General features: G+C 42.8%; 1 protein-coding gene across 1 annotated transcript in view; it reads left to right on the top strand.

Annotated features, from left to right (window-relative positions):
• Window positions 1–15,153, top strand: part of UBE2F (ubiquitin conjugating enzyme E2 F (putative)) — a 52,934-nt gene extending 37,781 nt beyond the window's left edge. Inside the window, exon 10 of the mRNA XM_033064033.2 lies at window positions 13,192–15,153. Within this exon, the coding sequence (XP_032919924.1) occupies window positions 13,192–13,242 (51 nt within the window). The 3' untranslated portion in view covers window positions 13,243–15,153. The remainder of the gene's footprint in view (window positions 1–13,191) is intronic.
• Window positions 15,154–15,311: the final 158 nt, after the last annotated feature.

The raw sequence follows: 15,311 nt of genomic DNA, 5'->3' as shown, positions 1-15,311 counted from the left end.
TGCTTCTTAAGATTTCCTCTTAGGATTATAATTGTCCTACACAGCCTCAGTTCCTTAGGAAGCTTGGCTTTAAAAACCCAGTCCCTCCTCTGAGCTGCTTGTGGTCTTTAAAGGTTGTTCTAATGAGTCCTGGGGGATGAATGTTTTCCTAAAGTTCCTTGAGGACTGTCACCTTGGCTTCCCTAGGGAGAGCACCAATCTAATTCCATTAGAAATTCCATTGGTAATTAGGAGCAGATTTCACTGAAGAGTTTTTACGACCTTTCATAAAGAGTAAACAGCAAGCAGTTCAGAATTTGTATAGAAGAATTTTAATTTCTCAAGCATTGCCCAGAGCAGCTGTTGGTACCCCATTGTCCAAGGTTGGATGGGGCTTGGAGCAACCTGGGATAGTGGAAGGTGTCTCTGCCCATGGCAGGGGGTGGGATGGGATGAATTTCCAACCCAAACCAGTGGAATTCTATGACATCCCTGGGCAGCTCACCAGAACCAGCAGCACCTGACAAAGTGTCAGGGCCTGGGCAGACACCTCCTGAGAACAGGTGAGCCATGGAAGGAGAAGGTTGGCAGCAAATAATGGAAGTAAAAAACAAATACACATTTTCTGTAGAGGAGCTTGAGGCATTCCTTTGGAAACACACTGAGTTGAATTCCCCCCAGATTTTCCATTTGCATCCAGAACTTTCATTGCCCAGCACAGTCTCCTCAGTTCTGGAGCCACCAGCAGCCAGGCTGGGACTGTAAAGCTTGTTTCACCAAGAGTGATTTCCTCCTTGTTGTTTGTTTGGTTTTTTTATCAGACACTTAGGTCTGGCCTGGGAAGCATATCTCAAAGTGGAAAGGGATTCCTGTGCTTGTGTCTCACCTCAAGTTTTATCCAACACCAATCTGAGAGCCTGGTGCTTTCTTCTCTGAATTATTCCTCAGGGTGCTAAATACAGGAACTGGCAGATCTGGAATCTTTTATCTCTGCTGCAGTTTGGCAGAATTTTGTTCTTGCACTGCTGGTGCTTTTAGACAGCTAAAGAGTCCCAGAGTTCCCTGATCTCTGATCCTTCTAAAGACTCTTCTGAAATAATGTCATGGCCAGCTGGACTTTCCTCTCAGGGTTTTTTATTTCTATGCTTATATGTAATAAGGGCATAATTTAGATTTAAGCCTTCCTTCAAATTCTGTATTTCTGTACAACTGAAAAAAAACCACTAAATAATGCTTTCTGCTTTATCTCATCATTGTTTATGTTGGAATTAGTTTTCTTCTCTTCATGTAATTTCTTAATCAGTCTGTTTGAAATGTTCTTTGATACATCTGAAGGAAAAACATGCTATAAATGCCTGTGTGCCATGGGTGTGTTGGATCCTCTGCAGGCAAACTAACACAAAATGTAATTCAGTGTGGAAGTTTGGAGAAAAAAAATCTTCATTTCTGTATTTCTTCCTCAGATCTTCTGGTTTAAAGTAATTCATTTAAGTGATCTTAGAGTAGCTTCCTTGTTTCTCTGTTGTACCTGCTCTGTCTTTGTCATTTTAATGTCAAAAGCATATTTGAATATTTAGCTCCTGCAGGGATTGTTCCTGTTCAGAAGATACCAGGTCTTTTCCTTGCTACTTCCTTACCTCCAAACTGCTTAGATTTTGCTATTTTTTCAGTTTATTTTTGACTTAATTCCTTGAGGCTTAAATCTGTCTGGGAATTAAAAATATTATCCACTGATCTGTAGTGATAGTTGGCCAATTTGGGTGCAAAACAGCTTGTTTTGATAGCAGTCACCAAAATTGTCCAAATTTTCTAAAAAGCATTTTCATACAAAACACTTAGAGAATATAAAGTATAATAAATAAAACATCATGGTCTGTGGATGCTGCATCCTGTCATTCTGCATTTCAGAGCTGTTATTTGTGGTAAAAAGCATTAGAAATAGCTCTAAACAAGCATTTGATTTTCCAGATAATTGTGGATATTCTGGGTTCTATGATGGGTGGTGGTCCTTGAAGAAACAGAACACTTAAAATGCTTTTCTTTTGCAAAGTATTCCAGAGCACATGGGTGGGTCAGAAGAGAAATAGCAGCTTTCCATGTCCCAAGTTTATATCATGTTTCTAGCTGAATATTTCTTTATTGGATTAGAGCCAGAGAATGCACTCCAATGGTTTTTAATGGCAAACTGCATTCTCTACTGCCCTCCCTAAGGAATATTTGAGGAATAATGCTCATTTAATACATTCACACATTATTTTTAGCACAATTCTCTTTGTCAGGCTTTTCACCCTTGCAAATGGTTTCCCATCACAGCCAGCTGGAAATTTTTCCAAACATACCCTTATAAAGTTATGTATTCAAACAGTGACAGTGATATATGAGGAGTTCTGATAATTACTGTTAGCATTTTTTAAGCTCAAATGTCAAAAGTTTAGTGATGACTCAAGGCAGCTGGGAAATATGCTTTAGAACAGAAAAAATATTTCAAAAATATTTAATTGAATTTAATGTAGTCTTTAAAAGTATTTTATTACTATTATTATTGTGTTTGAGCTGATGCTGGAGGAGTTGGGGTTGGATGTGCAAGGTGCTCATAAGGCATGAACATTTTGAGCTGAATTATTTTTAAGGGGTTAAAAACCCAAAATATTAAAAGTTTGATCTCTTGAACATGGCATAAAGGAGTGGGAAAGAGTGAACAGAATTTTCTGCAGTTTTTTTCTGGCACCATGCTGTGGTTGACTTCAAGTATTGCTTGGGCTAGGCCTGCATTCATTTTGACAAAGTGACTGGAGAAAAGGGGATTGGTCACAGCTGCCAGCTGAGGTGTTATCAGGGATTGGGGCTTTTCCATGGACTCCAGCCCTCTGTTGGCAGACTTGAAAGGAACTTATCTGCAAACTTCAGCTTGTCATCATGTCCTGCCTGCCTTGTCAGGGCTGTGAATAATTCAGTAACAAAAACTGCCATGCCAGAATACTTTTTCCCTGCTGTCCTGAAATTTATTTGTTTCAGTAGTAAAACATTTACCATGTAACCTCCAGGTTACTTTCCATGGGATCCCAAAGTGCTGTGGTTTGGAAGGAGACAATCCAGTCCCACCCCTGCCATGGGCAGGGACACCTTCCTCTATCCCAGGTTGCTCCAAGCCCTGTCCAGCCTGACCTTGGACACTTCCAGGGATCCAGGGGCAGCCACATTAATTTTGGCAGATTTTGCGCTGGGGAAAAAAAAAATTCAGGAACAGTTTAACAGCCCTGTCTATGCAGAGCCCTTTATTCAAGCATGCCCCTGGGTTTCCTCATCTGGGATATCATCAGGTGGTTATCATGACTCCTCCTGCTCAGGTAGAGCTCTCCACTATGTCAGCTCATGGTCAGACACTCTGTGTGCTTGGATTACAGAGATTTTATCCTGGAGGATTGGGTAATGCTTTCACTGTGTTTTATTTGGCTGCATCAACAGAAACAAGTTCTGATGGTGCTGTTGGGGTGTGTGCTCCCCAGCAGTGAAATGTGAGCTCAGGGAGCTGGGTTTCTTACATTCCTGCTCCATCTAACCCTGCTGGGGTATTAACATAACCCTCAACTCAAAACCAGCCCTTTTAACTTGCCAGCCCTTCAGTGCTTGGTGCAGGAAACAACAGCTGCTTGGGATTCTTCAGTAGCTCTGAGCATATGAACCCCTGGGCTGAAATCCCTCTGAAGAAACAAATGGGGATTTCATTTCATAGGGGAGAGAGTAAATCAGGTCTGGGCAAATTTGGAATATTCTGGTTTTCATATTCTCTGAAAATTCAGAGAGTGAATTGAAACTTTTGAAACTAAATAGGTAGATAACACTGGAAGGTTTAACAGGTGGCAAAAAAGAGGGTCCTTTGGTTTAAGGTTCTTACTTTCTTAATCAGGTATGAAAATTGATGTTTTACCACTGCAAATTTGGGGTTTTTTTCTTTATTGACTGCAGGCAAGCTGAGCTTTTCACCTTGTCTTGATTTTCATTATAGTGTTATGTAGGAACTGTAAGTGATTTCTTTGGATATCTTTTATAAACAGGTTTAAAAAAAAAAAGATGCCTGTTTTATTTTCAGTATCATTAAGTGGTTAATGTTGGCTTACTCTAGAATTTTATAGGCTTGACACTTATTTTTGTGTGAACAGAATGGGATCTCATGTCCACAAATTGCACTGCAGGCCAACCAAACTCAATTTAAATGATGGAGAGCTGTTGTGGTGCTTGGTACTCTGCTGATGAGAATTGGAGTGCTGTGGAGAGGGAAATGATTCACCCTGGGTAGGACAATGGACCAGTGGGAGGCATTCATTTGGATCATCTTAGTCCTGGATTAACAGCCTGACATTTAAATTGCATTCTGTTCCTTGTCCTTTCCTTGCATGTCTCAGTCTTGCTGTAATGTTCTTGCAGAGCCAGCTTCTCTCACCTGTTTTATCTCTGCTCTGACAGGATCACTTCTGAAGGAGTAAATGCAGACCACTTTTCTCTGCTGTGCTACCCTTTGTACTTGTAGGTGCCAAAGGTTCCAATTCCCCAAATGAGCTAAAATGCACAAGGGAAGAAGCAAAACCAGTTTTTAAATCTTGGCATTCTACTTTTTATTTTTTTAATCTGCCTGCAAAATAAATCCTTTTTGTTGTCAGAACTGAGGGTAACCTGTGCTGCAGTCACAGCTGAGACTCTCATCGAGGGCTTTCCTGTTACATCTTGGGAACTTCAACCCTCCTGACTTGTGATAAAGAGAATAAAGAATGTTGGGCAAGGAGCTCAGTGCAAGACCAAGGTCTGAGTTGCTGACAGAATAAGCCACCCTGTCCTAGGAAGCCTCTGGCACTGCCTGACCCTGACAAAAAGAGGCTCCACCAGGGTTTTTGTAACCATTCTCCTTGTGCTGTTCATGAGTGGCCACTCATCCATGATATATTTGTTGTATTCCACTGGCAATCCCAGTCATAATTCCTGGGCTGAAAGGAAATTTTCTCTCATGTGTGATTAAAGTCTGTGGCCATCTTCTTAAAACTAGAGGCAAAGGCTGTCATCAGGAGGGGGTAATATCCTGAGCAAGGCATTATAGCACAGGTAGCTGCCAAAATGGGTGAAAAGGAAAAGAAAGCTTTTGCCTTATCCTTAGAAGCAATTAATTTAATGTGATTAATGTCAATTATTGTGAGTGGGGAAAGATTCAGAACTGCAGGGCACTTCAGGTTTAAAGTAGGTTTTTGATTGAAGTTTCTTAGACTGTAGAAATGTAATTGGATATGGGAAGGAGGGGAATCCCTCCATATATTATAAACTAAACAGTCTGGCCTTGAACATACTGAAATAAAAGATGATAGCAACTGGGTGTAGAACAGAAGAACTGTGGAACTGAGGGTGAAGGAAATACTGAGTTGACAAGCCTGATATTTTCCTCCTCCATACCCCAAAACTAGAAACTCTCCTTTTAACAAAATGTTCTTGTGTTTGGTGCGTCACTGTGGTGTGGAGAGATGTGTCAACCCAGCGCCACTGTTGCTTTTAAAGCATTTCTGTTTTCTGTCCTTTCAGTTCTCTGATGAAAGTTGGAGTCTGTCAGTCTGATAGTCTTGTAACAGCAGCAGAATAATTTGAAGAAATAGAAAATTATGGATAATGATGAAAGTGAGGAGCCTCTGGAAAACTTGGCAAGGCTGCTGCCAGGATGCATGAAAATAATCTTGCTTTTTAATGTAATATGAGTTAAAGGATGTGATAGAAACATTTCTTTGTTCTGTCTTGCTCATGGCCAGTGTAACCAAGTGAAATGACTCTGAATCACATGAGAGAGGGTGTTTGCTGTGTAGCTGAAGGTTTTCCAATACTTCATCCTTGAGACATTTCCAGGAGGGATTTTATGGTCCCTGAGGTTAGCAGGGATCGCTGGGGATGGTGGTGGCTCTTTGCCACTGATCTTGGCCCACTGAGCTCAGCCTTTCAGAGGTTCATTCCCCCCACTCCCCTTTAACCTGAATCAGTTTGTCCTGAGCTTCACTGAAGTGAACCTTTAGCAATTGCTTTGCTTTTGAGTGCTTGTTTTTGGCAGAGGAATAAGGCTTATGCAGTGATGCCATCCATCCATGTGTCCCCTCATCCCAGCCGCCCCCTCAATCCTTAGAGCTTTTAAACACACACATGGATTTCCATCAGATTTGACAGAGCAGCAGAGCCTTTACATCCACTTGCTGTAGCTGTCACCAGAACTGGCAGCAGCAGCAGAGGGAGGCTGGGTGGGAGGGAGCCTCCAGGAGAGCTCCAGGTGGCACATCCAGCTTGGAGCAGACCCCAGGCTTTGTCCTGCCCTCAGCTGCTGGTCAGGCTGAGGTGAGGAAAAGTGTGGGGAGTAGTGATGAGAGTCTGCAGCTCTGTGAGCAGCCAGATTTTGCTGTTTCTGTTTGTTAAATGTGTCTTGTAAAGCCCCTTCTTGCCTGTGCTGGACATTGCCTGGCTGTAGGTGCTCCAGACTCTTGCACTCTTAAGCGAGGCTTTATTTTGGTGAAGAGGACACCCCACAAGCTATTCAAACACCACAGGCTGTTCCATTGCTTCCTGCTGATCACAAGATCTGCATATTTTTACTTGCAGTTGTCTTTTTTCCTCTTCCCTATTTAGCCACATTAGAAGTAATTAGTGGGCACACTGCTGCATATATGAATTTTTAGGGGATTTTGTGCAACTCTGATTTTTTTCATTTTCAGTGCTGCTGGCTCTTACTCCCAACATTGGAGCAATATATGCTGCTAAAATTGCTGAAGAAGTAATTGAGGTCAAGGCTTTGAAGCTTCTGCTTCTTCCTTGTGAATTATTAATTATCAAGGCATACACGGAGTGACATTGTAAAATTCATTATAAACTTGTGTACTTTGTCACACTAGCTGTTCTGCTTGCATGCATTCTGCTCTGCTTTTCATAACATCTTCTTGGATTACCTCTTACCATGTTTAGTTGTTTTCAGTTCATCTGCAAACTGGATTTCTCATTTTCAACTCCTCCACATGATTTTGGAATTAATCTTACGTGAAGTTTGTGAGGTCACAGTCTTTCATAGTGAGAAATTGCAGTGAAAAAAGGGAAGTTCCTTAGTTTATCGTGATGAAACAGTTTGAGTTGATACAACTAGTTCCATACCCATAGAAACAGTAAAAAAATACTATTTTAAAACCAGGAACTTCTCAGGCTTTGGATTTCTGGTCTGGGTCCAAGAATATGGGATGTGTTTTCATTTCCCACTGTTGGGTGTCTGACTGTCAAAAACTCTGTTGATGGCTCTTAGCTTAGGGAGGGCTAGAGAGTGAAGGGCTGTTCAGTACTGGTCAAGACAAGGACATCAACAGAACTGGCTCTCACTGTTTTTTAGTTTGCTCCTCTTTTTTAATGTTGTTTGCATTGTAGAATATTTGAGTCAATGTTGGTGCTTAAATTAGCGTGGTCTCATCCTTGCTGTGCTTGTTGCATTTCCTCCAGGCTGGGATCTGTCTCTGTCCTTGGTCTGGTATGAAGTTTTCCACTTAACCCCATCCCCTGGTTTAAACGGATAGTCCTGCACCAGCCCTTGACAGTCCTGAAATCTCTCTTCTGATGAAAAGTAGCTATTTCCAAACATTGGTGAGAGCACTGCTTTTTATTTATAACAGTACAAAACTGCAGTGATCAAAGTGTGGTGGTGCTTTTAACCTTCTTCAGGTGAAATAAGAAAATCACATTTATTCCTGGCTACTGAATCCAGTATCTCTTCCCTGATTTCTTCTAGAGGGGTTACAGAACACTGAAGAATTGTTTTAATTAAATGCACCCACAAGGTGTATCTGAAAAACTGAAGCAGATCTTCACCTTTGGCTAACCTCAGCTTTCCAAGCTTTTACCACACTGGAAAGGAATGTAGCCCCAAAAGGCTTTCAAGCTTGATGTGGTTTTTTGGAAGCTATTTAATTTTTGTTGTGGGGGTTTTTATTACTCTCTGATTACAGCTTAATGGCTTATTAAGAACAACAGTTCCATCCCAGTCCAAAAACATCTTTTCATAATCATTCTCCTTGTGAGTCACAGCATTTATTTATCTCCATATTTATTGCAGTAAATCCTTCACTTCCTCTGCTCCCCCAGCCACCCTGTTTGGTGTTTGTTGTTCCCACTGAAACTGTGGCAGCCATGGTAGAATACATCTTTGTTTTCCTGCAGCATTTCTGCATTTACAGAGCTGCACTGGGGTTTTTCTTGGACAGCCTCCCCATTTTATGTTCTGTGTCTTTGTTACACAGCCTTTGAAAGCTTTTCCCAGCAAGCACAAAGTGCATTAAGTGGCATGTGCAAATAAGCAACAGCACAGCTGCTAATTGAGCTAGCAGATGTAAATAGGAAAAACATTACTTTTCTAATGCTGCAAGTATTTATAGAAACCATTCCCCATCTTCCATCACACTTTGATTATGGATGGAGCCTCTCTCAGGTTCAGCAAAGTTGATTAAGCTTTTGCAGATGGTTTGATTTGCTGAGGTAATGTGGAAGAAATGCAGATGTTTTAAAGTTTGTGTTGTAGATGCAACTAAGTGGCTTAAAAGGAAAGATTTGCTTTGCATCCTTTAGAAACATCCATGGCTTTTGAAAGGGAACACGTGGCAGGGTTATTCAGTGCCAGCAGGGACTCTGAGCTCCTGGATGTGCATTCCCCACTGCCTCACCTGCCCAGTCAGGTTAGTTTGAACAGCATTTGCCTTGAGTAGAGCATGACTTGCAAAATCCTCTGGCCAGACCCAGGCTGCTCCCATTTCCTCTGTGCCTCTGAGTCACTCATCAAGGTCCTGGATCCCAAGGACACAACCTCTCTGGGGAATGAGTGGCATTCTCATGGTGGGAGTGTGTTTGCAGCTCAGAGACAGTCAGCCTCAGAGTAACTGGGATAATTCAATAAGTTTTCTTGAAGGGCTTTTGTGTAACCCTTTCCCACAGCCGGCAGGGTGATCCCTGCCTGGGCCAGCCTTGGAGGAGCAGAGGAGACTCCTGACCTGGGGCACTGAGGGACCCAGCAGTCTCTGCTCCCTGCCTTAACCCCCAGGAGGTTTTCTGTGTTTTCTGCAGCGCAGTGAAATCCTATATGGCAATAGTAGATCGGTGGCAGTCTGGACAGATCCCAAGGTTTTGTACCAGAGGACTCTGCAGGCCTCCATCCCCATCCAGCCCCATGGGGGATTTGGACTCACATTGCATTTGAGCCAGGACACAATTCTCCTCTTCTGGCTCAATTCTCTTGCCTTTGCACTAACAGGATTTAGGTGTATTTATCTAATCCACAGCCTCTTCCTCTCCTAGGAACTTCAGAGAGTCCTTCTCTCCCTTTATCTTTCTCCAGTGGCAGACAGAAAATTTGTGAAGTGTGAGGGGAAATGGTTCCTGCTTAAGATGTAAAATCCCAAACAAATGTGCAAATGTGTTCAGTGTGTTAATGAACTGCTGTGTCTCTGCAAGGTGTCTTCAACTTCTCTCTGTCCTGGCAGGCAGGTCAGAGCTTCTCACAGCAATTCTGTAACCTACCTCTGTGTGAAGATATTTAAAAAAAAAATCCAGACCTCAGTGTTTCTTTTCTTCTTCACAATGCTACTCTTTTCCAATTAGCTGCAGTGGTGTGTCCTGGCTTTGGTCTTTTTTTTTTCCCTGCTGTAAAAATTTCTCATTTTTCTTCCCCCTCAGGACTTGGCTACTAAGAAATCTGCTAAAGCATTTCCTCATCATTTTGCAAAATCACAGTTGCTTGGTGTCTAGGAGAATTTTAAAATCTGAAGTTGGGATCCCAGGCCATGAAAATTGATGTGGCTTTGACTGCACCTTGCTAATCAGAGAGATCGTGGGAGATACCTTTGTATAGGTTTTTCACCCCCCACTCTCCTCTTTCTTCAGAGAACTAGAATTTAATTATAGAGCTTGGAAAACCCTTCACATCATGTGGAGACTGAGCTAAATAAAACAATGAGAGGGAAATTAGAGCAAGGCAGGAACAAGAATTGTAAAAAAAAACCTCATACTTGAGATTTCTGTATTACTCAAAGATTTCATTCAGTTCTTTTAAATGGGAGGGAATGTGTGGGGGTTGGTGGGTGGGGAATACTTATTATTTTCTGCAAGGGGGAAAAGAAAGAAAGGGTGGATTTCAATATAATTCACAGGGCTAATGGGTAGATCTGCCTGGTTATTATATCCTAAAGCCTTGGCTGAGCTGAGTAATGAATGCCATTTCACTGGTGTTCAGAAGTCCCCTTTCCTCATCACTTTAGAACCACAAATCAGGTTGTTTGGACCTAGCAGAAGTTGTTTGGACTTTAACCTTGGTAATAAATATTTTAAAAATATTTACTGCTATTATGATTATTAGCACAGAAGAGGGAAAGGCAGGAGCAATTATCTGTGATCTTTTTCTGTCTCCATTTGAATTTGATAGGATTGTGGATCTAAAGAATGTGAAGGTGGATCAGAAAGTTTGTCACTGTGTCTTTGTGGTGTAGTCACAATGAAGGGACAGATGTGTCAAACTGCACATTTTCCTCCAGGGACTGGCCAAATAGTGCAGGGTGTGTTTTGTTTTGTGGTGTTTTTTTTAATTTAACTTTTGGGTAATCCTTATACATAATTTGTTTTAAATGAATAAAAAAGATCCCTGAGGGAAAGTTTCCATCAGAAGTTTTCCAGACTTCTCTGGTAGCTGTCACCAAAGTATTGTGTTTGCTTTGGATAACTGAGCAGATCTTCTTTGGGTTACAAATTAAAAGCTTAATAAAAGACAAGCAGTTAATAAGCATAACTTGGTGCAGTATAAACAATTGAAAAAATAAAGTGTCTTTTCCCAGAGCTGCCAAATCAAGTCAAACATCAGTTTTTGAAACAGTGCCTAGTTCTTGAGTGTGTTTCTGCATGCTTTTAGAAAGGGTAAAATGCAATTCTCCTCTGGGGTTGAGGTCTGTAGATCCTCTCCCAAGTGTTCTTAAATATAATCACAGAACCCCAGAGTGGTTTGGGTTGGAAGGGACCCTAAAGCTCATCCCAGTTCATGCCCTGCTACAAGAAGGGACACCTTCCACTGTCCCAGATTGCTCCAAAACCCATCCAGCCTGGCCCTGGACACTTCCAGGGATCCAGGGGCAGCCACAGCTTCTCTGGGCACCCTGTGCCAGGGCCTGCCCACCCTTACAGGGGAGAATTTCTTCCCAATATCCCATCTAACCCTGCTCTCTATCCATTTAAAATCACTGCCCTGTGTATTGTTTATATATGTTTATTCATGTAAAAGTTTATTAACTCTTTGTACAAACAAAGCATCTTTGTTTAAATACAGAGGATGCTTTCTGTGGGATATGTTATGTCCTTGAAGGGATGTGCTCCCTTCTCATTTCTAGCAGGATTTTGCCTGTGCCTCTTTATAATGCAGGGTACATCCTACTCTGCTGAATCTTTTTGCTTCTGATTATTCAGTGTTGCACACAAGGAGCTGTGCCCAGAGAGAAGTGCCCCCTGTTAATGAGGAAGTGCTGAGCCATATGGCAGGTGAGGATGGAATATTGCAGCTCTGGGCTGAGCCCCTCCTGTTCACACCCTGGGAGTGCATCCCTGCCAACCCAGCAGGCCCTGAGTGACAGCCTGGCTTTCTGAGCCACCTTCTTCATTGCTGAGGTCTTGCTTCTCTTCACTCACTGTCATAAATAACTCATAAAGGGACAGAGGGAAAAGCCAAGGGTACTCTGAGCTGTGTGCACTGCCCTGCTCTTGGATATTGTACACACAGAGAAGGTCCTTGTGCTCAGCTCCATCCTTTGGAGAAACACAGGAGTGGGAAACAATGTGCAAGAAAGCCTCAGTGAATTCACTTCCCACCACAGCTCTCATAACCTGCACCTATGGATTGAATTTGCCTGGGTTTGGAAATTTTATTTCAGCTGAAGATGGCTTTAGCTTTACAGTGTTAGTTTTTTAACACAGTGGAGAGTTGGATGAGCGTGGAACTGGGTGTGCTTGCAGCAGAGTGAGAAAGTCACTGCTCACATTACTGCCTTCACCCCAAAGAGTAGGCAGCCTGTTTCTAAGGAGGAGTGGGATTTCTGCAACCATAGTTGTAATAGGATATTTCTGGCCTCAAACTGTGTTTTAAACTTGGTTGGGATTCCAAGCACTTTGCACATAGTTACGGACATCTGTGATGATCAGTTGAAAAGTGAAATCACAGTTTCTGGTGGATCACAGGTCTTCTTTTGCATTTTAACCATGGGATGCCCTTTATCCTTTCACTGGTGGAAGAACTTAGCAGCAGAAAACCAAACCACATAAGGGGGAGCTGATCTGAAGTGTTTGAAGTGTGGTGTTGGAGGCAGGGAAATACTGATGTGTTCAAGCCTGACTGAGGCAGAAAGGTCATATTGGTGCTCCTTCCTGGTGAGGTGTGATGTCCAGCTCTGAGTGGTCTGTGCCAAAACTCTTGGGATGTGTTATTGGCAGACCTGGAGCTGACAAGTGACATTGTTGGAAGCAGCACCTTGTGATCCCACAGGTCGTGGCAGTGGGATTTTGTGCCCTTCCTAGTAAAAGCAGAGCCTTGGCAGAGGATTTCAGTGTTTCTGCTCTCCACGCAGCTCCAGAGTACCAGGACAGTGTTCAAAACCTCATCTACTGCTTGCATTGGTTTTTTTTAGTTGTTTTCTTTTTTAACAGATGTGAGTACATAAATTTCCCAGGCTTTCCTGCTTTATATTCCAGCAGCACACAAAAATGGGAGCTGGAAATGCAGCAGAATGCACTCTGGAGCACAGGCCCCTTGCTATGTTTGGGTGGAACACTTTAATACCAAACTGTAAGATTCAGGCTTGGGATAACATTCCAGGAATGTGGTGTGTGCCTGGCATCCTGGCAGAACTGACCTTGCTCAGCATCTCTGTGCTTTATAAGCACACACTGCCAGAACTGTGTGGTTTCCCTGGATGCAGAGGTTATGGGATAGCAGGCAGTGTGTGTGTACCTCAGACTTTTCCCACTTCATTCCCCCTGGAGCACAGACTCCTCTTTGTAAGGATTCAGGGCTGTCAGGGAGAGCTGTCCCTTGCTGGAGTTTGACCCTGCAGTGTGGGGCTCCAGCAGCAGTTGCCATGTGAATTGCAGCCCATTCCATCCCTGCTGAGCCCAGGTAACCGTGGCTGTGCTTCCCCCCAGGAGGATTTCCGCAGTAAAGTTGAAGATTACATTAAGCGCTACGCGAGATGATGAAGGGGGACGGATGGCAGGACCACGGCGCAGCTCCACCCCTGTCCTGAACTTCACAGCAGCCAAACAGCCCGGATTGTACCAGCCCTGTGTCCATGTTGTACTGAAGAAGAAAACTAACTTCATAACCTGTTCATATTCAAAGGAGAGTTCAGCATAAATACGGCAAGAAATTGTGTCTGTTGGTTGAAAAAGTTGTCTGCTTCCTTTTACCAATGTTTACTCTTCTGAACTGTACTGTATATCCTGTTGATGAGATATGCTTGAGAAGTTAAAAGAAATCACTATTGGAATTGTAATTACACTTTTTTTTTAAACTCTTGCCTAATCTGGAGGGGGGAAGGAAAGAAAAAACCAAACCCAAACAACCCAAGCAGAAAAGGTGGCGTGTTTTTGGAACACTTTGAGTTGGCAATAAATGGTCTCCTGTGAACCAAATCACAAAACTGTTGCTTTTGATGAGCAGAAACAATATGAGCTTTTTGTAAGTCACTCAGCTGAGGCTTAGAGCTTGCCAGGGTAGAAGTGCAGAATGAGATTCTACTTCTGGTGTTGAAATTCTCAATGCTATTTAATGTAAGTATGTTTTTGTCACAGTTTGGATTTTTTACATTGTTCATTTCAGGCCCTGTTTGGGCTACAGTATTTTTTTCTTTGTTGTTTCTACTCATTGTGTGAAGTAGTTAAAAGAAATACAGGCTAATATGTAACTTAAGTACATGTTTAGTATTAGTAAAATTATATATATATATTATATATATTATATATTTCTGTCAAAAAATTAATGAAAGGGAGATTTTTTTTAAAGAAATCTGCCTTTGGCTTTCCAATCTGGGTGTGGTGAGAGAGCATCAGATGCTGTTTGATCTGATGAAAGTAAATTTAGGCACCTGATTGTGTTCTCCAGATTCCTGCACTGAAGGGGAATGAAGCAGCTGGAACCACAACTCATTTCCCCCACTTGTGCACACTTGGCTTTGTTGATTTGGAAGGGTGTGATGCTGCAATTGCCTTTTCTGTAAGGAGCAGGATGGCTCTGAGAGCCTGCAGGGGAGAGCAGCTTCAGTCCATGTGCCAGAGCTCCCAGGGCACCCTCCAGCATTGGGAACACACAGGGGAGCTGATGGAGCCCAGGCAGGCTTTTATAAACCAGAGAAATAAATGTTTGTGTGGTTTCATGCAGAGCAAGTGTGTGTGTGACACTTGGGCATTGACTGTTGGGGTTTTACCCGCTCTTCATTCTTTCCTGCTGGAGGAAATGCAAACAATTCCATCATGAGCACAGCAGAGCTGGCGTGCAAACTGCAAGCATGAAACTTGTGTGTTGAGTTTTCCCTGTGCCTCTTCCTTTACAGCCTCACAAGCTCCTGCAGCTGGTGCTGGAGGCTTGGGAAAGCAGGGAGGTGAAATGCAGGGATTGGCATGCAGCAGGAGAGAATACTCACAAGGAAACACATCAGCTCAGTATTTTAAGCAGGCAACTGCAGTGATAGATCTTTGCTGCCCCAACAGATATGTCAGCAAAGGTAAGGAGTAAAACACAGAAATGGCAAGGTTGGGAAATACATCCAGATTTTGCTTATGACATTAGAAGGATTCTCACCAGGTTGCTGTAACAAAGTAGTTCTTGCTCTAGGGGCACCCTGGTACTGTTAGCAGGTTCCATCCTTCAGGAGGAGAGGTCCCAGTCCCCATTCCTTGGACTGTCACCATGGCTGGCTCCCCACTCATGCCAGGAAGCTGCTGCTGTGCCCAGGGCAGAGCAAAGCCAGGGAAAGCTGTGTTTGGGTACCAGCAGCCATCAAAGCCATCCCTGCCTCCCTGAACAATCCTGTCCAACCCCTTCCCTGTATTGTTGCTTGCCTGGAGGAGATGAGCAGAATAATAAAGTTTGGATACTGTTAAATACTGTTCAAGAAGGTCTGAGCATTGGTTTTGTCCTCATCCAGGACAGGGGGAGGGGGCAGATCCTGATCAGATCTCATCACCTCACAGTCCAGGAACATGAACTGAATTTTTCCTGAATGTGAGGAGATGGGGGGAATGGATGTATTTATATAAACATATAT

Source organism: Catharus ustulatus, chromosome 7 (assembly GCF_009819885.2).
Source record: "Catharus ustulatus isolate bCatUst1 chromosome 7, bCatUst1.pri.v2, whole genome shotgun sequence".
NCBI classification, from domain to species: domain Eukaryota; kingdom Metazoa; phylum Chordata; class Aves; order Passeriformes; family Turdidae; genus Catharus; species Catharus ustulatus.
This window is presented reverse-complemented; position numbering and strand designations above follow the sequence as displayed.